The 22,814-nt window shown below is 45.6% G+C and overlaps 1 protein-coding gene across 1 annotated transcript in view; it reads right to left on the reverse strand.

Annotated features, from left to right (window-relative positions):
- Window positions 1–22,814, reverse strand: part of TSPAN2 (tetraspanin 2) — a 93,000-nt gene that overhangs the window by 18,459 nt on the left and 51,727 nt on the right. The window contains exons 3-5 of the mRNA XM_054980965.1: window positions 4,139–4,236; window positions 2,618–2,692; window positions 1,292–1,387 (exon numbers count right to left, since the gene is read on the reverse strand). Of these exons, the coding sequence (XP_054836940.1) occupies window positions 1,292–1,387; window positions 2,618–2,692; window positions 4,139–4,236 (269 nt within the window). The remainder of the gene's footprint in view (window positions 1–1,291; window positions 1,388–2,617; window positions 2,693–4,138; window positions 4,237–22,814) is intronic.

Genomic DNA, 22,814 nt, shown 5'->3' on the forward strand with positions numbered 1-22,814 from the left:
GCCTATGGCTACCAAACAACTCTTGATATTAGGTCTGATTCGCCATATGCAACTTTTTTAAGGAGTAGGAGAAAAAATTTGGTATCTGTGATTTTATCCTCAGGATGGAGTGAGCAGTAGAGATGGGCATGAACCTGAATACAAACCAAAAAAACCCATGAACCAGCCCGGTTCGTGGGTCATGAACCAGTGGTTCGTGGAAGCTCATTTCCACGAACTGGTCTACGAACTCGTTTTAAAGGGCACTGCCCCTTTCCATGCCGCTGCAAAGTGGCAGGGAAAGAGGCAGCTTAAATGGACATTTCCCCATCACTTGGAGCGGTGGGGAAATGGCCATTTAAACTTTTCCCTTTAAATGGACCAAAGCTCACAAACCCCACCCCCCAGCCCAGCCTACCCCCCCCCAGCTCCAACCTCCTACTTACCTTGGACTGCTGCTGGGGTGGTGGAGGCCGCAGCCCAGCAGCAGTGGTTCTAGCCTTCTCCGCCACCCTGAGGGCCTGTGGCCTCCTCCCCCTCCTCCAGCGAGGGGTGGAAAGGGCGTTTTTGTCCTCCTCCACCACTGTGTGGGCCCTCAGGACAACAGAGGAGGCTGAAAAGGGCCTTCCTGCCCCTCAAATGGCCACCGTGGCCATTTAAAGGACTGTTTAAAGCGCCCTGCCGCTTGCAAGCGGCAGGAAAGTGCCCTTTAAACTATCAAATGCCCCTCTCTCCCTGCCGCTGCTTAGTGGCCGGAAAGGGGCATTTAAACCCCACAAACCACGAACTGGTTTGTGAACTTGCCCCAGTTCATGCGGGTTCGTGGTTCCTGGTTCATGAAAATGCCATGAACCACAAACCCCATGGTTCGGTATTTTTGTGGTTCGTTCCCGTGTCTAGTGAGCAGTACTAAACATCTCTCATCCTCTGGCTGTTTGCAGGCATTGTCAGTAGGGAGAAGGGGCTGCCTAGAATCCTGAATGCTCCACATTTGCCTTCCAAAATTCTGACTGCCCCACAAAATTTGTAGAGCACTCTTGTAGACCATATGACCCCCCCATTAAAAATCACTGGCTTCACTTTTCTGTCCTTTTAGATTAAATTAACAGTAAGCTGCCTTGGAAGTATTTTAACTGAGAGAGTGTAACATAAATATTTTAAATTAAAAAAAAAACATTTTTAGCCTCTAACTCTGTCCTGGCATTTTAGTCTTTAGGGGCAGAGCAACAGGGCTAGGGGCCCATCATCTTTCTGAAGCTTCCTGAGGGTAACTTTGATGAGCAAATGATTAGAGTTCATAAACATTACTCACCGCATCATGGAAGTGGATGAGAGTTTTGTTTTTTTCTGCGTCTCTCATATAGCTGTCATAAGCTTCATTATAGATAGCTTGTACCTCATCGACAGCCTGTAGGAAATGGAACATTTGACTTACCATAAAGATTCACTTGACTTTAGAATAGAGGAGGACACATTGGAATGTGGGAAAAACAGGGGTGTTTCTAGGAACTTCTTGGTTTTTCCTTCAGTCAGCTGCCTATCTTAGTAGTGGTGGAATTGCAGGAGAACAGGGGGATCAAAAGGACTGTAGGTGAATGAATATGTGGAGGAAAGCTATAGATCTTTGTAGAAATACAGCTTTAAAATGATGGAAGCTAGGAAGTGGGGGAGAGGGGGTGCAGCAAGGCTGGAAGAACTTCTCTCAATATCTGAAACCCCAAGGCTTTCAGACCACTTCCCCCCCTAACATCACAACTGTGCAAGCAACATCATGCCACTTTAAGGCCTTTTGTGTATTAGGCAGCAGCAAACAGGCCTGATGTCAGGGCTGCTGGGCCCATACTCATCAATGAGAACTTCTGAAATCAGCTGCTGACATTGGGCCTATTGAGACCGACGGCTTGAACACAGGCTGGGCTCATCCCGATCAAATAGCTTCTCCATCCCATTGATTTCCTCAGCCATAAACACATGCACATGCTGCCCCTTTCAGACTGCGGTGCAGGTGTAAGGGAAGGAGAGCTGCCTGGGGTTGGGTTGCAGCAACAGGCAGAGACAACTATTCTGTACCTTGTTGACTCAACAAGATGCCTGCCACAATCAATCCATGTATCTCAAAGAAATCCTGCTGGATTTTGCCTCACCACAGTGTGGATGGCTGCCGATCCAAAACAACATCACATTCCACCACTCAACATGGACACCAGATGGAGCAAAAGTAAGTGTAATTTGGAGTGATGCTGCAGGTGTGGCCTTAGAAGAGCGTAACATTTAATATGTTTTGTGAAAAGGGCATGTGCAGGACAGTTCTCTTGCCAGCCCTAAAAATTTAAGGCTCAACGAGGGTGTTTTGCCCAAGGACCCTGCAAAATGTATAGCTCATATGACAGTAAATCTGGGCTTGCCACCTACTTTATATTTGACAAAGAGCCACAACTAATCCCAGATGATGGATGTAACAAAAATCACACTTTAGATTTTTAGGTGTCTATAAAAAGTGCAATGTGTGAAGAAGCCAACCCCCCACCCCACCCCAGCCTTTTGGACTTGTATGCCTGGGTAAATCCCAAGGCAGCTCCTTATAAGCACATAAGGTTTGCGGCTCATCCACAGAGCATGCAAGACAAGGTACACTTACTGATTTCTTGCCAATAAAAGCGAAAACTCCAGCAGTAACTTCAGCAGCAAAAATCACCAACAAGCAAGTAAAGAACTACAGAAAGATGGAGAGAGGGACATAGGTTTAATTTTCATGGTATTTTGGACAACAGGCTGGATTCAGACAGCTTTTCCAGTCTTGTCCAATTCCCCTACAGCCTCTGTCCTACATGGCTTTTGTCCCATGTTCCCAAGCATAGCTTTTTGGGTTGTCAAAGGGGACCCCTTCTCCTTTGTTCACCAGTGGAAAACTGAGTTAGACCCCCTCCCACAACATCTAAACCCTTTCTCTAAGTTTGGTAGTAAACACTTTAGGCAGATCAAAAGTATGGAACAAAGGGGAACATTGACTCAGGGCAAAGAGTAACACAGAACACAGGAGAGAGAACTCTTCTTGTACTTAAATCCCACAAAGGAGATGGTCTGAGAGTAGGTACCAAAGGGGTTGCCAAGCAGGGGCAGAGTGGTCATTAATGTCACCAGAAAAATTCCTGATGAGCCATTGCCTGCAGGGCTGCCCCTCCTTGAGCACCCCCCCCCAGCACCATTTCCCGCTCCATGGGGCACTTGGTGGCAGCTCATCTGTTGCTGGTGGTACCTCGGCCTCACTGTTTCTCTCCTGTTAGGTCAGCTGGCTTCTGGGCTACAGCAGCCCTCCCTGGCTGGAGCATCATTGCCTGGCCTCAGCACTACAGATCCTGTTTCAGCCAGACACGCTGCCTGCCTCCTACTACCTCCTGCACCTATGGTTTGACATCATGAAGCTCTGGTGGGCCTAGGTGGCATCAGATATACTATGTAAGCTGGAGGCAGTGGGAGGCACAGATAACAGCTAGCCAAAGCAGTGTTTTGCCATGGAACTTCTGCCTAGTCCCATCAAAGGCTGGAGAGAAGCCACTGCTGGTTGGCTCCAGAGACTCCCCTCCCCTGCTGGGCTGGACTGCAACACAGAGCCACTCCCAACAGAATCAAGGCAGAATGAGCTGCTGATTGGCACAGAGAAGAACCCTCCCCCCACACCTGACACAGCTGGACAGTCAGCTGGAGGGGAAGGAGGCACTTTCAAGTGCCTGGGATGGCTGGGCCAAAGGACACCAGCATGCTGTGTGGAAGCCAGGGAAGTGCTTCCAGGGGATGACAGAACTTTGGTGCTGGCAACTCAGCGGGTATGCCTGTGTCTCCTTCAGAAATGCCAGTCCTGTGCGATGACCAGGAAGCAGACCTCCTTCCCTCCAGCTGGCTCCTTGGCTGCATTTGGGGGGGGGGCAGTGCCCCTCCTCTTGCCAGTCCAGTATCCCATTATATTGGCACCATCAGGCTTTCCTTCAGGGGAACAGGGAGGGAGCCACCATGACACCTTTATCTAGGACATTTTAGCTTCCATGTCCACCACTGCATTACTGAATTCAAGCAAGATGCTCACAGGACAGCCTCCTTCCTTTCCCCACCCCATCTGAAAAGATACTATGTCACCATATATGCACAAAAATCCATTACTTACTGCTCCAAGCAGGCACTGAGATTCACGGGCAGCTCCACAACACCCAAAAAATCCCACTGTCATCATAAGCACACCTGCTCCCACAAGCATATACAGTCCTATGGAGAAATCCAGAGTTACAAAAGAGTGAGAGAGGCACTTCATGAATGAGTGAGAAACTTCTTCTGCTTATGTTTTCATCTGCTTTCCATCCCTTCAAATACAGGACTGGTCGATACAATACCCTTTTTGTCGCTAGAGAGGCCCATGATGCACTCAGCATCCACAGTCCAGGGCACTGCGAGTACCTAATAATCCTGTGGAGTGAACAATTCACAGTTATGCTGAACTTCATTCCAGTGCATTATCAAAACTGCACCTGATCTTGCTGTTCACAGCACAGAGTGGAAATGTGAAGATACATGAGTGGAAACATGGCCTTGGAGTCCAGAAGCCGAGTGGCACGAAACTCCAAACAAGCTTTACCCTACAGTCTACAGCAAAAAAAGATATATGGATTATTAAAATGCAAAGGCAGAGCTGCTCCACTAGAGGGAGGAATGTGCCCTTCAGACTTCTGCTATGCTAGACAAGAGATTCTTTCTCAAGTATTTTTATATCTTAGTGGTTTGCTTTTTTTTTTTAAACCGTAAAACAAAATTTTAGGAATTAAGTAGTGACCATAACACACTCAGGTTTTTTTTTAAAAAAACTTCTATATGAACTATATATATAAGCAGCTACTTTGTACTAATTCTGGGAGCAGATCCATCTAATCAGACTGACATGAAAGAAGTTGGTCAGCCATTTCTGAAAACCTGGTGGAGCAGCAAATGCATCCACCACCCCTCATCCCAAGGGACCCAGGAAAACAGGATCGACCTGTTCACGCAGCACCTCCTGATCAGTCTGCGTGAGAGCTGCAGGACAGTGGCAGCTGACGTATACTGCTTGCAAAGACTGAAGCAGAGAGCTAGTTTTCCTGCCAAAATTGCAGCTGGTTTGAGAAAGCAGCTAATTTGCTCCTCCAATTTTGTTTAGGACAGTTGTCAGGGCCAAGCTACACATGACGAATGACACTTGAATGGCAAGTGGATTGAGTGGAGGGCAAGTGAACAGGGAGAAATACACTTGCCATTCAAGTGTCATTCGTCATGTGTAGCTTGGCCCTCAGTCATAACAGCTCCAATCAGTTGATTGAAATATAGATGACGTAGCTGTGTGTGAGTGTGTGGGGGGGGAGGTATACACTTATCTAGATGAATACTGTGCGTAAACTGAGAAATCACAGATATAGTCATCAGCAATTCTGGTGAACACATGAGCGTGGAAAAAAAAGAATTGCAGGTGCTACATTTGTTTATTTACTTCACTTATATACCTTGCCTTTCTCTCCAATGAGGACCCATAATTCTTCTCACCTCAATTTTATCTACATGCAAATCCTGTGGAATAGGTTAGGCTGAGTGTGTGTGACAGGCCAAAGGATATATTTACAATTGGTGGAGCTGTCAAGAATTGCTCTGCTTGCATAGACAAAAGTACTTCATGTGAATCTGTCCTTTGACTTCCCAATGGCATAGAAATGTGAAAAAGAAAAGGCCATGTGCACTGCACCTAACTTGACCCTTTACTGCCACATGCTGGATTAATTTGCAGAGACTGGAAAAAAGAAGATATTGAACTTTAAACTTGGTTAAATGTTGGGTATGTTATGTTTCTCTGGGGAAAAGAAAGAACTGACGGGGGTTTGACTAAAGTGAGTATTTAAACATCGCATAGTTAAGAAAGCTAAAAATTGTAAGAGTGGTGGAAAGTGAATTAATAGTCTGGTGTTTTAATATATAAGGCCTTAACATCTGGGGAAAATATGGGAAAAATTAAAATCCATTTCGATCGATAGATGCTTATTATATCTGATGCAAGCTTTATGTGAAAATAACACCATATGAGTCAGACATAGTCCACAGGGACACCTTTCAGAGCCGACAGAAATAAGGCAGGGAGTCAGACAGGGCTGTATACTGCCCCCCCTTCTTTTTAACTTATTTTTAACTTGACATGGTATCTTATCTAAATAACCCAGAGTTCCATCTCCCAGAACAGGGGAACAGACATATTCCCATACTGCTCTATGCACACAATGCAGGAATTCTCTCCAGAACCCCTATTGGCTAAGGAGAGCTAGGCGTTCAGTCATGCATTACTGCCAGGACAGTACCTTAGAGCTTAACTTTGCAAAAACAAAAATAATGGTCTTTGTTCAAAGACCTAGAATTCATACATGGTTCCTGAATTCAGTCTGCATAGAACAAGTTCTATACTTCAAATATCTGGGCATGGTCTTTCAGGCAACAGGGTAAAGCAGTGCTTACCATGCTGCCTCGTGTGCTCAAAGGTCTGCTGGAACAATCCAGACTTTTTTTGAACAAAAGGAGGCAGATGCTTGACAGCTGCGCTCAGATTATTCAATGCAAAATCTCTAGCCCAATTTACATATGGCGTGTTGCTCAATATTAAATCTAACTGTTCCCCATTGGAAATAGTACAATCAAAATTCATGAGAGGAATATTTCAGATCCCCGCCAGCATCACAAATGCCGCAATCCGACTCGACACAGGTCTGACAACGGTGGAGGCCAGATTATGGATTGTGGCAATATTACACTGGTTAAAGCTAATTTTCTTTCCCAAAGGCCTTATCAGTTTACTGTTAACTGACTCTAGTACTCCATCTTGGTCCAGAATGTTAGATAGGAAATTAACCTCTTACGGTCTATCACAACAACTATTGCTTAGTATGGGCTATGATCATGCAAAAAGACTTATTAAGCAGCGAATACTCGAGGTTGAGAGGCAACATGACATAAACAGAATCAAAAAGTTCCATTTTGATTCAGATACATAAACAGATTAACACCTATGCCTTATCTTCACAACTTGGCAAATCAGGAACTCAGGAGAGCCTTCACATTAATGTGATGGGATGCTTTGCCCTCCGCTGTAATCAAAGGCAGATACAAAAGAATTCTGATAGAAAAATGCCTGTGCCCCTGTGCTGAGGGGAAAATAGAATCCTTAGAACATGTTATCTTTGAGTGTAAAATGTACAATCAGATCAGAAAAGTCTATATAATGCCTGTACTTGTCGTGTACCCAGGAAGACAAAGAGCTCTTCTTCTTTCGAAAATGCTGTCAGATAAGAAACAGGATGTAACATATAAGGTTGCTAGATTTGGATAGTTGGCAATGAAGAGCAGGAGACATTATATTACTAACCAGAGGGAGTTTTCTTAATTTTGTATTTATGCTGGATTAGGTTTTACGCAGTATTGGGTTTTAAAATAATTTTAATGTGTCATTTCACTGTACTGTTTTATTGTCCTGCTGTTTGATTTACCCATAAGTTTTACTATCCATTGTATCTTGCTTGCTGGTCTATGACCGTAATAATAAAATTTGATTAATAAAATTAGTATAATTATAACTACTTGTCTATAGTTGATATTTAGAGGTGATGTAAATCCAGGGGGGAAGTATTAGCTCAGTCTCATACTTTTTAAGGTTTCAGAATGTCTTAGAGCAGAAAGGAGAAGATCTTAGAATGGAAATAGAAGCAACTTTGGATGAATTTTTAGAAGAACCACCAGAGGAGATTGCTAAGGAAATTGATTTAATATATAGAGTTAATTCAATTTATGCAAAAAGAACAATGTACCAAGAGAAGTACACATCCAGTTTGCAGGACGAGCAATAAGGGATCGTATCTTGAGAACATTATGGGACAAATCTTTAAGAAACAGGATACAGAGATAACAGTGTTGAAGGAAGTGCCATGGAAAATAAGACAAAAGTGAAAGGAATATATGCCTTTAACAGACAAATTAAGGGAAGACTTACAGCGCAATCCTAACTGGGGGTGGGGAAAATGAATAGGAACTGAACTAAGGCTTGCGATGGCGCATCTGGTCCTTACGTCCGCGTAAGTGGCCCTCCACCAGTGCTGGGACGCGGCGCTGCCCCACTGGCGGGCTGGCACCGGTGCAAGCAACAGGCGGCCGGGCGGAGGCGGAGGAGTGGCGTAGAGCCCTGCGCTGGCACGGGGGGCGGGGGCGGGGAGGAGGGCGGGCCGGAGTTAGTCTGCTCCCTAAGCCCCTCCAGAAGCGGGAACGCCCACAGCGGCGCAAAAGAGCTACGCCACGGAAGAAGAAGGCATAGCCCATAGGCGCCCATGGAACGGCGAAAAACCGGCCCCCTCTCCGAGTGCCCAGCCCCGCCCCCATGGCCCGAAGGAGCATAGGATGAAAACTATCCTGGGGACCAATCAGCGTGCGTGGCTGGCATGGACGAGTCCCCCTCCCTGCACCCAATCATCCGCGACCGCACCCTACAAAACATCCAGGCAGCGCTGCCCAAACCACTCAGGTAAGTGAGCACATGGCCGGAGGCTCTGTCCCTCTGTCCGTGTGCTGCGTGCCGTGGCCTCTTTGAACACCGAGCGGGGGAGAGGGCATTCACGGTGGTGGGCACGGAATGCACTTGGGGGACTTTGTGAAAAAGTGGGGGAACTTCCTGTCAAAGGGAAAAAGTGCAAATGTCTGGCTAACTCCCCTTTTACCCTGGCAGGAAGAACAACTCAACATCTAACTGGACTCATGCAAACTAGTAGCCTCTAACTAAGCACAAACTATGGCAGAAGGGAATGACACTTGGCGAACTAACTGCAGCCACTCCTGTTTCCTTGTAGGTATCCTGACTCTGGAGTTCCCGCCTAGTAATGAGTGACGGAGCGCTGACAGGTGAGGAGGAGGTGGGGGGACGGGGGGCCCCTTCTGCAGATTAGTGCTAACTGCCCCTTCACCTGAACCCACTTGCTCACTTGCTGCTTCGGGTGAGGCCCAGCAGAGGTAGGGGGCGATCATGGCCGGCCCTGCCCGCCCCAGAGGCAGTTGCCCCAAAAACTACTTGCGACCAGGTGTCTGTAACAACCAGCTCATTCCCTCCCTTAAAGGTAAAGGCTTCCCAAGGCCGAGTGCATCCTCACCAGACCGTTATGCATCAAGTGGTCGCTGCTGCCCTCGACTATGTGCACCCGCTCAGATGGCGGAGTGTGGGGCTTTTCTCACCAGTGGAACGAGGCGAAGCCCACATGTGTCTTTTTCTCCCGCAGGCACGTCCAGGGCGTGGCTGCTCTCCTGCTCCCCACCCTCCCCAAACATCCGCGACGGGCAGTTGGCTGCTGCCCAGGAAGCAGTATCGTGCCTCGGAGCGGGAAGGAGGGCTGTGTGGAATGCTCTGGCTCCCTTGCTAGCCTAAAAACAAGTCCGCTTTTTCCAGTGCAATAAAACGAGTTGAAAAACAACTACCTTCTGTGTCTGCATGCCTGACTTTGTCCCGAGCCCCTCCCCCAACACCCCCGTCACATATTTCCACCTTTACATCACTACAAATATATTTGACAGACCCCATTCTGCCTCCCCGCCCCCTCCCTCCCCTCACTGTAACGTCAGGCAGAGGGTTGGGGCCGGAGCCGCGGGCCGGGCATGTCTGTGGGGAGGGGGGAGCTACCGAGGGCATGCAATCCCTGGTAGGGCAAGCAGCTGGCATCTGATAAGCCAGGGAGAGGGTTGCTGGGGGGGGGCGCTGCCAGAGGGCAGGAGATGCCAGGGGAAACGGTCTGCTCACTCGAACCCTAGCCCCATCAGCGAAGAAGCTAGGGTGGCAGCAGGCGGATGCCATATCCCAGGCAGGAGGTCCCGCACGCCCGGGGAGGGTCGCTTCCGTTGCAGCCGCAGCCGCAGCAACACAGTCCCATGGGCGGTCGCCTCCCAGAGTGGGTCCGGCCCCTCGGGTGCCTGCGTCAGCCCCATTGATCATTCCAACACCCTCTGCCCCGCGGCGTCCCGCCTCACATCCAATCCTGCGGGGCAGTTGCCAGGCTCCCGGGCCAACACGGTGTGGTTGTTGGAGCGGCGGGGTGTGTCCAAGGCTGGGAGTGGCTCCACCCCGGCCCGGCGCCGTCTTCTGCTTTCAGCATCTGGGGCCGCTTGTGTTGCCCTGCCGGGGCATGGGAGCCACTCCTAGGCTGCCGGCCCCACCAATCCTACAGGGGAGGCCGCAGGCCACGCCCACAGGGGCAGCGGAGGAGCGCGCCGACCATGCAAAGTGGCCAAAACGTGGGAGCCCGAGGCCCCGGCTTGCAACCACTGTGCGCCCGCCTGGGCCATGCAGGCTGGGCAGCCGACCAAGACCCCGAGAGGCTTCTCCCCACTGGCAAGTTGCGCAAGCACCCCAGAGCAGGGCGGCATGCCAGGTGGGGCAGGTGTGGTACGGAGGTTTGGGAGACATGTCAGAGCGGCCCCTGGCCAGTCCTTGTGCATCCTCCATATTCCCCCCCCCCTCGGAAGGGATGTGCTGTCAGCGCAGGGCTGGTCATGTGCTCATGGTGCCAGACCACGGATGGCAGGATATGGCTGGCAGATATCTGGATTATTGCAAGAAGACACGGGTCCATGGGCAGATGAGCTTTATTCCCAGACCGGTGGCACGCCGTAGGCACAGGCCCAAGGGGTTGGCATGTGGCAAGGATGCACCTCAGCAGCACAGCATCCTCGGAAGGGATGAGGGCCCAGGGGCCATAAGGAACCATCCACTGCAGCCACCTCCCCTCCAACCCACAGGTCTGAGCCGGGAGGGTTCTGCTGAACCTATCCATGGCCTATGCAGCTGCCAGACAGAAGATAGGGAATTGTTACTTGGATCGTGGCATATGTGTGACAGGGCCTCTCCCATTGCTAGGCACAGGGCCTCTCCCATGGGTAGGCACAGCCCCTGAGGGTCCGAACCCAAGCGATGTGGAGGCAGAGCCAGCAGGGTCTGTGCCCCTCCTGGCGGAGAGCGGGTCCCAGGATCAGGTGGCCCTTCCACCACCGCAGCAACCCCTGCTGCCAGCAACGAGGAGCCTCAACTGGGCCCTTCGGGGGGCACGGATCCGGAGCATGGTAGGTATCTGTGGTCCTGCTGCTGGTGGGGCCAGGGACCTGCTTGGCCACGGGCCTTGGCCACCATCCAAGGCCTCTCATGGTGCCGGCCAGTCTCGAGATGCAGGCTGCACATGCAGCTGGGATGGGTGTGCCTGGCCTGGCTCGGTGACCTGTGGTGGCCCATGTTGGGCCGCTGCTCTTCCCTCCCTGGGCCCTCTTTCCACCCACATCTCTCTCCAGCAGGGACCATGCGCCTGGAGATAGGCGGGGATGTGATTGCCCAGCTGCGTGAGCTGCCACCCTCCAGGAGGACCTCTGCGGCCGGAGCAGCTCTCCTGCAGTTGCTCAGCTTCCCTGTGTTGGTGGAGGGTGAGGATGGCCCTGGGACTCCACTGGTTCAGGACACCTCATCGACAGAGGCACTCGAGGAGCCATCCCAGGCCGCAGCACCCTCCCCTCCGCCCCCCCCGCCCCTGGGTGCAGTGGGCTGTGTGCAGGATGGACCTGGCTCTGCCTCTGAGGGGGAGGGGCCCATGGAGGGGGTCCTTCCAGGTGCTTGGGCTCGCAGTCCCCGCCCTGCCCAGTGACTTCCCCTGACACTGGCCGCAATGTGGGCGGCGATTGAGAGGGAGCGGCTGGAGGTGCATGCCGCATGGGAGGAGGCGAACAACCATGGCCGGGAGTTCATGGCCATGGTGTTGGAGGTGGGAGAGGGGCTCTGCGCCTCTCAGGCCTGTGGCGAGGCCCTGCTCAGGCAGCTCATTGGCATCCTCGACCCGCCGGCCCCACCCACCCCAGAGGCCCCACCAGCCCCAGAGGCGCCCCTCCCTCGGGGCCGGTTCTGTGCGAGGGGCTGGGCCCATGGACGCCCGAGGGGGTCCGGATGCTGGGCCTGCCGGTGAGCCCCGCTGCTGCCTGCCGGGGGGCGGGGTGTTTGGCTGGACAGGCAGGGCCGCGGCCCTGGGTGTTATACAGCTGCTGGAGGCAATGGGCCAGATTCCTGGGGGAGACGGGGGCAGCGAAGTGGGCCTTGGCCGCATGACCTGGTCGCCGCAGCTGGGGCCGGATGGGTGAGAGTGGCAGCTGCTTCTGACCACGCACTGAAACACGCACCAGACAGCGCGGGGGCGAGTGGGGGGTGGTGGCGAAGCAGCGCCCAGGCCATTGATGGGCCCCTGGCTGCCTGACCTTCCGAATGGGCTCTCCCCAGCCATGCCTCCCCATGGCCCCTCGACGCCCTACCCCTCCTACACGCCTCCCCTTCCTCACATCTGCTGGGGTGGGTGGGATGGTATAATAATAAAGACTGTTTTCTGTGCAACGGGTGTCTGTGGTCTTTGCCTTGGGATGGGGACGGGGGCGGGCCCACTGTGTCTGCCTGTTGGTGGCAGCCTCAGGCAAAATCTCCCCTTCGGTGCCACTTGGCTGTTCCCTGCTGCTGGGACTGCCTGCTGCCCTGGATTCCTCATGGCAGGGCGCCTGCCCGTCCCATGCCAACATCTCTGGACGTGGCCGCCACGGACTTGACACTGCATTGGGCAAACAGGGGAGAGGCTCCTCAGACCACGCCCACCCCTCTCCTTCCCAACTGTGAGCCCCGCCCAACGCACGAGCCGAGGCTGTCTGCCGGCATGGGTGCAGTTTGCCTGCTGCTCTGGGGCCTGGCCGGGATTGCGTGCTGCCCATTGGCTGCGCCTTTCCTGGTCCCTCCCCATGCCGCTTGTCAGGAACAGCACCCTTTGGCTGCGCCTGGTGGCGGCCGCGCATCAGACCCGCCCACAACACTTTCTGATTCTCCCAGTTTGCATCTCTGCACCACTGCCGCTGCCGCCGCACTTTGCTGGCACAGGATCTGGCCTGGCGCCGCCGCCGCTCCGCCTGTGCAGCCACACAGGCGTTGGGGCCGGCCATAGGATTGCGCTGTTAATCTCCTTTCGATGGCTAGTCCCTGAGGGGGGTTAGCTTTAATTATGAAGGACAAAGATTTAAAATTGACTCGGTCTACAAGATGGAGAACTTCCTGAAAAGATATGGGAAGAAACGTAAGGAAGGAGAGGGCAAGAAAATGAGATTGAAGATACAAGATGGATCAGAAAAAGATGAAGGAACCTCAACGCAAGACTACTCAACGGCATTGGAGGAAGAGGCTGGACCGTCATCTTCAAAAGCCGCAAGTTCTAAACCAAAAGCGCAGAGAGTAACAAGAAGAAATAAAGAAGATAGTAACAAAGAACAAGCATAATGGAAGGAAAGCCTATAAGAATTTTTTCAACATTAAGAATAAAGTCACAAGAATTGTCTCCTTGCTATAGTTGGTTTCAATACAGACAGATAAGGGATCTTTATAAATCGGACTGTTCAAGGGGAGGAATAAGAATGGAAAATACAGAATTGGAAGAAGTAATGCTACAAGAAGGCAAGAAACAAATCTCAAAGTTCTATAAGATACTTCTAAAATGGTACACTGAGGATGAAACAGTGAAAGTACAGATGGTGAAGTGGGCAATAAATTTTCATAAAGAAATAGCAATGGAGGCATGGGAGCACTTGTGGAAGAATACAATTAAGATTACTACGTGTACGAATATTAAAGAAAATGTATACAAGATGATATACAGATGGTACCTAACACCGAAGAAAATTGTGCTGGGGAATGCTAAAATGTCAGATAAGTGCTGGAAATGCAAAAAGCACGAAGGATCATTATACCATATGTGGTGGACTTGTGAAGTAGCAAAGCAGTACTGGGGAGAAATAATAGAAGTAATTAATGAGGTGTAACAAACCCAAATAAATAAGAACCCAGAACTGCTGCTACTAAACTTGGGAATGGAGAATGTTCCAGTGCAAAATAGAACATTGTTATTTTATATGACAGCTGCAGCAAGATTACTGTATGCGCAGAAATGGAAAGTGCAAGAAGTACCTACTGTAGAGGACTGGATTTACAAATTGCTGTACATGGCAGAGATGGATAAAATGACAAGAAAACTTAAAGACCTGGATCCGGGACAGTATTTGGTGGACTGGGCGAAACTGAAACAATTTTTGGAAAAAAAATGGGATGTGAAAGGAGAACTGTGGCAGTTTGAGAACTTTTGAAATAAGACATTTTAAACAGAAGAGAGAAGTGACTTTACCATTAAGAATTTATATCTATTTTAATCTAAGCTTGGATTATAATATAGCAGAAGTGGGGTGAAATTTAGAACTGATTTTTTAAAGAATAAGATAGGGAGGTTACGATAAGTAATACCTTTATCAGAGTATATGAATAAGGGAATAGTTAAACAAATATACTGATGGGGCATACTATAGATACTATTATGTTGGTAGATCAGATTGTATATTATATAATGAATGTGCAGTATGGTGCTGTGTGCGGTGCCACATTGGTGGCAGGGTGCACAGTAGGGGTGTTAATACATATTTTAATGACAATAGTATATTTGATAGAATATATGTTTAAAAGAAATAGAATATGTTTAAACTAAGACTTTTGTTATATATTATATTATATTATATTATATTATATTATATTATATTATATTATATTATATTATATTATATTATATTATATTATATTATATTATATTATATTATATTATATTATATTATATTATATTATATTATACTGGTCTGCTATACTGAGGGGTATAAGATTTATACTATATTGATAGTATAATTGATAGATGTATATTATACTGATAGAATATTTGATAGTATAATTGATAGAAGCATGCTATATTGATAGGATATTTGATATATATGATAGAATACCTGGGGGAAAAAAATTAGAATGTGCTTAGACTAAGGGAATTATCAAGTAATAAGAGGGGGTAAGGGTTGGAAAGCTGTTGGAAGTCGATAGAGAGGGGGGAGGAAAAGGGTGGGGGATAGGGTTAATTAGATATTGAGGGAATGTATGTATTGAATTTGAAAAGTATACTCACCAATAAAAATTTTCTAAAAAAAAAAAAGAATTTTTTCAACTAACATTAATGGATTAAACTCACCAGAAAAAGAAGAAAACCCTTAAAACAACTAAAAATGTTAAATGTGGATATTATTTGCCTACAGGAAACCCATATAAGAAAGAGAGACCAACATTATTTAACATGTAAAAAACTTGGATCTACATTTGTTACAGCAGACTTGGTTTAAAAAAGAGGCATAGTAGCCTATATAAGGGAAGAACTGAAACCAAATTTAATTTAGGCAGCTGAAGATGGTAGAATACTACTGGTTGAGATTTTGATTGGAGAAAAGAAGATCTTATTTGCAATGATATATGCACCAAATGATCACCAGGAAATTTTTTATCAGAACCTAACTGATGTGTTGGCAAGATTCGATTATATGGACATATGTCTAATAGGAGATTTCAATGCTGTATTTGACCAAGACCTTGACAGGAAAACGACAAAGAAATGCAAGACTATACATTTTATTCGGACTATCATAAAGCTTGGTCAAGAATAGATGTGTTGGATTTCTGTAAGCCTTTTACAAGAACTTAAAGACGTGGATATACTTCCCAGGATATATGCTGACCATAACCTCTTAATGGTGAAAATAGCAGATGTACCAAACAAATTTAGGCAGAGACTGAATGTACAGATATTGAAGAATAAAATTTTTTTTGCAAGAGGTTGAGGAAGAAATGAAACGTTATTTCCAACAAAATATAAAACCTGAAACACACATGAATATCGCTTGGGATGCAAGTAAAACATACTTTAGAGGACTGGCAATAAGATATGCACTAAACAAAAATGAAAGAAGCAACATCGCTACAAAGAAATATTGGGAAACTTAGAGAAGGAAAAATATTTAAAAAGAGATCCTTCAAATACAACTTTAAAAGGTAATATTAAGGTGCTCCAGAATCAAATAAATTTGTTATTGATGGAAGAAATTGCACAGAATATTAAATTCCCTAAACAAAATTATTTTGAATATGCAAATAAATCAGGGAGATGGTTAGCCTATAAGCACAATTTCAACAGGAAAGAAGAGACTTTAAGAATGAATAGAGCATGGTTTCCAGTCCTGAAAAACACCAACCTAACAAAATACTCTACATCCTACAATAGCCCTGCAGAGAAGATTAGCATATCAAGCACTGATCCATATGCAAAAGATACAGTGAAGCCTCCCTCCATTAGCATTCCACACCCTGGGAAACTCTTACAGGATGACTCAGCCCAAACCCACCTTCCCGAGTAGATATAAATTACCTGCCAACATCTTCTCCACACTGTGACACTGAGAGATCTCTGTCTTTTGGTGCTACACCTCTGAAGATGCCAGTCACAGCTGCTGGCGAAATGTCAGGAACTACAATGCCAAGACCACGGCTATACAGCCCGGAAAATCCACAACAACCATTGTTCTCCGGCCATGAAAGCCTCTGACAATATAACATTAGAATTGCCTTAAACAGATGGCCATGGTGTTTTTGGATGCTGAAAAAGCTTTTGACAAAGTCAACTGGCAATTTTTTATTCAACAAATGAAAGAGATGGAATTTGGAATGGAATTCATAAAAGTGACTGAAGCTATATATAAGGAGCAAAAATCAAAAGCAGTCATTAATGACGATTGGACTGAAACGATTTGGATTGAAAAAGGAACAAGACAGGGCTGCCCCCTCTCACCATTAATATTTATCCTGATGTTGGAAATACTGATGAGAACTGTGTGGAGTGATTCGATAATTAAAGGAGCCATCATTAAGGGCCATAAATATAAAGCACAAGCTTTTGCGGATGATCTATTATTCATACTAGAGGAGCCTTTAGAATTAGTAGAGCAACTAATGTACCACCTTAAAGAATATGGCTCAATGACTGGAATGAACATTAATTACCAGAAAACAAAAGTGATAACTAAAAATATGACAATGCCCGGAATTACAACTATGGTGCAGTGCGGTTGGCAGCTCCGAGGAGCTTGTCTCCAAAGAAGAGCTGAAACCCAGTGTTCTGGGGGCTTGGGATTCCTGAGTTCTGGGGAGACCCCGCAGAGAGGGGTCTCTGAAGCGAGAGGCTCAACCTGGGATTCACTCCAGGCATTGGAGGATACAATTACTAGGATACTAAGTTAATCTAAGATACAAAGGAAGAGAAGGGAGCGGAGGGCAGTACTTACGGTGTGAAGCGACAACGAAGACAAGGCTGAGAACTGAAAACGAAAGTGGCTGAAAATGGACCGAGTATATGAGACATACTGGAGAGGGAGTTTGGTGGGGGTTTCTCCCCCCCTCTGGAGTTAAGTAAAGACAGAATTTGCCAACTGGAGTAAAAAGGGGGAAAGTGGCTGGACGTTCCTTTCACCATTGAAAGAAAAAAGGCTGAAAGAAAGGGGGGTCTGGCGGATTTGAGTAATTAAATCTGTTTACCTGTGTTAAACTGAGTTAAAAAAAAGAAAAGAGTTTGGCTTCGAACTTTTATGTTGTATAAGTGTTTAGTCTAAGTTTGTACCTGTTTTCATGAGTTTACTCCAAATTGTGTGATACTGTGGTGTTATGAATGTCAATAGGGTATAAATTATCCCTTAGGTGTGATAGATGGGTTGATAAGGTAATGCAATAAGAACATATAAAAAGAAGGAGGATACATTACCTGTACAGACAAAACTTAAAGGGTTAATAACAATAATATATATCACTAGAAGTTTTAAAATGAGTAAAGCTACAAAACTAAAACTTTTTCCAGGGCAAGCAAAAGCTACAGGGACAATGCTGATACAAGAAGCCTTGAAAAATCTTCAACAAAACTTACAACAGATGTTTGCAGTAAACATTGCACAGGTGCAGAGTAGTATGGCACAAATATCAGAACAAATTAAAGAGTTAAAGGGAAAAGGAGATGAATTCCAGGAACAACTGAAAGCAAGAAGCACAATAACCTCCATTTGGCATGCCTAATCCCCAAAGTAGATGGAAGAATGGACATAATAAATCAAAAGGGGGGAAAGGTGGAGACTGAACAGAGAACTTTAGAAGAATTCATAATGAAACAAAATACAATGGAAAATAAAGGGGATGTACTGAAGGATATACCATTTGAGGAGATTGCACCAATATTGAAAAGGGGAAATGGAGAACTTCTAAAAGAAACAGACACTCCCTATAAAGCGAACTCAAAATTTAAAAGGAAGAGTAAATTTTCAAGAGGGGGTGTATGTGAGATTTATAAAGAGAAGGATAAGAGAAATAACATCGAGGCAGACGAGAGATAAAATTGCAAATATAAAAGGAAATGAGGGGAAGATATTGGAGGAGACATCCTGGATTATAAGGCAGAAGAGAATATTACTTCCTCTCCTCACTATTGAATGATGATGCAATTACTTAAAAAGGAAAAATAGATATGATTGGAAAGGAAGGTGGACTTTACCCCACCTGACAGATGAATTGAATGGAAATATAAAACAAGAATTCAAATATACTTAAGTAAGATAAGAACTGAATAACAAGAAAAGGAAAGAAGTACTAGAACTAAATAAATGTAGGCTTATAGTAACAATGGGTTGATAGTAATGAAAGGGGATTGAATAGTAAAGATGGACTGAAATATATGGCATAAATATATACTATGTAAGAAAAGGGAAAAATAAAATAGATATAACTGGAAAGGAGGATGGACTCTGCTCCACAAATAGATGGAAAGAAAATATAAAATAATGAACTTAAATATGATTTAGCAGGACATAAACTGTTAGAACGAGAAAAGAAAATGAGTATTGGAACTAAACAAAGCAGACCTACAGCAATAATAGGAAGATATATAACTATGATTGTATAGAAGAGATAGACTGAAATGTATGGTATTTACATGTACTAAATGTGTAACGCTTGAGTAACCTGTTATTAGTTTAAGTTGTAATGAAAATGAATAAAAAATATTTTAAAAAATATGACAATGCACCAAAATATGGAATTAATTAGACTTATAGGATTTCAGCTAGAGAAGAAAGTAAAATATTTAGGGGTGTACTTAACATCAAAATGTAGTTCATTAATGAAAGATAACTATGGGAAGCTGCTTCAAGAGATCAAAAAAGATCTAGAGGGATGGAAAGGACTTCACCTTTCACTGTTGGGAAGAATTGCAACCATCAATTCCAATATATCCAATATATCAATTCCAATATATTACCACGAATTATATTTCTGTACCAAACTATCCCAATATGTATTACCAAATTCTTTTTTGAAGAGATAATTAAGGCAGTGTCTAAATTTATTTGGAAAGGGAAAAACACAAGAATTAAATTGAAAACACTTCAAGATGTGAAAGAAAATGCAAGGACTGGAAAATGTATCATAAAGCGTGTTGCCTAGTATGGGCGAGAGAGTGGATTCTTCTACAAAATCAAAGACTTTTGGCACTAGAAGGGCACGATTTGCAGCTAGGATGGCATGCTTCTCTATGGTATGGAAAAAATGAAGGGACATATTTTAAGAACCATTGGATTAGAAAGTCCCTCATAACAGTATGGGAAAGAACTGTACCGCTAATTTATTCTAAAACTCCACAATGGGTATCACCTTTAGAAGCGTTTTCACAACCAAATGTATTCTCATTAGACAGGATGGTTAGATATAAAGATCTATTAGACAAAGGGAGATTAAAAACAAAAGAGGAATTACAGAAACAAGACCTTAATTTAGATTGGTGGTCAAGGGCCCAGATAGAATCCAGATACAATAAAGATAAACTGGGAGGTTTCCATCAAGAACAAAATATTTTTGAAGAAGTGTTATGTGACTCTGATGAAAAACTGATTAAAAAGATGTATGTATTTCTAATGCAAATGAAGAAGAAAAATGAGGGGGTAGAAGAATATAAGAATAAATGGACACAAAGTTTAGGATATAGTATTGATCCAATGCAATGGAACAAGATATGGAAAGTGAATGTTAAAATAACTAAGTCAGTGGTGTTTAAAGAGAATTTATATGTTCTATAGATGGTACTTAACACCAGATAGACTTGCTAAAATGTATAAAAATGTATCTAATATTTGCTGGAAGTGAGAGAAATATTAGGAACATTTTATCACATGTAGTGCAAAGAGGTACATAAATTTTGGATAATGGTCCATAGACTTTTACAAACAATTTTATAGATTACAATTCCATTGAAACCTGAAATATTTTTGTTAAACTGTGTACCAGACTTGGATAAAGATCAGAAATACTTAATTATACACGTAGTGACAGCGGCAAGAATTTTACTAGCATTCTATTGGAGACGACCAGCAGGAGGAGCTAATAGTGAAGATAATGGAAAATGTGGAACTAGACAAATTAACTTTACTAATGAAAAGACAAATGGAAGAAGACTTTGCTGCACCATGGACCCCCTTTTACAACTGGATGAGAAACAAATATAAAGACCCGAATGTAGTAATTATATGAAGGCGATATTGTAATTTCTTACTAGTAATCACAGTTGAGTGATTAGCAGTGTGAAAAATGTAGATAAGTAAAGTGCTGCTTCAAGCAGAATGTATGATACTTTTTTGTTTCTTGCTTTCTCCCTTTCCCCTACCCCTAATGAAAAACTAATAAAATATTTATTAAAAAAAACACCCCTAACTTGGACCAGATAACTTTCATTGTGTTTGATGGGGAAACAGTAACAACAGAACAGGGCAGTGGTGATCAGGTGGCATGTGACAAGAATCACAGAGTCTCTCCTCTTGCTGACCATTTAAGGGGCGTCTGTAACCATAGCAAAGAATATCTATCAGGCATTCTAAGCTGTATTCTGTCTTTGGGGCCACTCTAGTTCACTATACTGTCTCTTAAATGTCTTGGCTTTTTAACTCCCTATGGTTCTGGCTGCTTTCCCTATCTCAAAAGCAAAGCAGCAGTGCCCTGAGGCATGGTGCCCAGACCTGGCCACTCCAAAGGGACCTAATTGCCAGGCAATTTGCCCTTGCTTCAGTGGCTTTTAGCATTTCACTTGCATGACTCACTAAACTGAACTGTCATCTCTAAGCAAAACTTCCCTTTTAAGGCATCTGAAGAGAAAGCACCTCTAACCTCTCTCACTGGATAAAATTCCTTGTGGAAGAGAATGTGTTGTGTGCTCTATGGCAAGCTGCTCTTGACTAAGGTGAAAAGCTACCTCTTACAGTCCCCTTTAAAGTGGTTTGACCTGTCTTGCAGAGACTGAGCCGTGTCTGGTACTAACTAACCTTCCTCCCCTCCCTAGTGCTGACTTCAGCTGGAAAATATGAATGAGAGAGATTTAAAAGCTCCCATTGACATACATATCCACCCAACATTACTCAAGTAAGATAAGGTCATTTTGGTTCAGGACTGTTTATGTAATTCCTAGTGTTTACATCTACAGAGATAGTCAGCTTCTGTATTATCTGGGGCCACACTTATTTCTGGACAGTGTCCTGGGGGCTGGAAATGTCATTTGTGGCATGAATTGACCCTCTCATAAGTGTTCAGGCTACATAATATATTTGAAGACAGCTAATTTACTTACTACATGCTCATCTCTTGCATTGAACACCTCATGGTTGGGGTCACCATATGTTCAACCACACCTTGACAAACATTTAACAGCGCTTCCAGGGCCAGCTAAAATTGTTTCAGGGATGCCAGCTGGCCATTCCTGGTTTAGACAAGACCCCTTGCTTTGCTTTGCTTTTTTCTCATAACAAGGAAAATACATTTTGTGTAACAGCCAAGGATAAACCGGGATTTGGCCTCAAGTGATGAATGCAGAATTTCATTGCTCTGTACAGCCAATTAAGTGACCAGAGAGGACTTCACAGCTGCAAAGCGGGTGGGGCATTGTGTGTGTTGGGGATGTGATGCTGGCACCATTCCAGGCAGTCAAGCTGTATATTGTTCAGAGTCCCGTCTCAAAGGTGACATGCAAACCTTCAGCCAGTGTTTCTGCAACTAATTAACCTCAGAGGAAGTTTACTTGTTTATGCAGCCAGCACGTATTTTGCTAGAAACCCCACAGCACCACTCACATTCGGGCTAATGATGTAACTCCTTCCCAGCACAGTCAGTGATTGCTACCATTGTAAAGGAGCCTAACTTGGGAACAAACAATACTTTGTTAGACTGGGAGTTTAACAGGCTGAAAAAAAAGTTCAGGCATACAATATCTGCTGTATCGTCTTTATGCACATATTCAGAAACATCCTGCTAAACTTTCCACCTACAAATTGGAGTACATCGTCTTTCAGGAAGCTTCCATAGCTTAAAAATGCAGTGGTTATTTTTTATTAACTATTTCTCCCACCATTCTGCCACCGAATTCAGAGTTACATTTACAGCTCAGTCCTAAGGGCGGGGGGAGTGCACAGGGAGAGAACTAAGGCTTGCACCAGCAGAACTGGCTCTTATGTGGGCGCAAATGCCCTTCCGCCGGCAGCAGCACAAGGCATGCTACCGCTGCCAGGCCGCCACTGGCGGGAATGCTTGGTGGGCAGACGGAGGCAGAGAAGCGGCGCAGGGCTCCACGCCGGGGCAGAGGGCGGGGCCAGAGTTACTTCACTCCCTAAGCCCTTCCAGGCATTGGAACACCCCCAGCAGCACAAAAGAGCTATGCCACAGAAAAAGGTGGCATAGCCCATAGGGGTCCATTGAACAGGGAAAACTCAGCCCCCTCTCCCCGTGCCCAGACCCACCCCCATGGCCTGAAGAATAGGATGGGAACTACCAT

Source organism: Eublepharis macularius, chromosome 5 (assembly GCF_028583425.1).
Source record: "Eublepharis macularius isolate TG4126 chromosome 5, MPM_Emac_v1.0, whole genome shotgun sequence".
Lineage (NCBI taxonomy): Eukaryota > Metazoa > Chordata > Lepidosauria > Squamata > Eublepharidae > Eublepharis > Eublepharis macularius.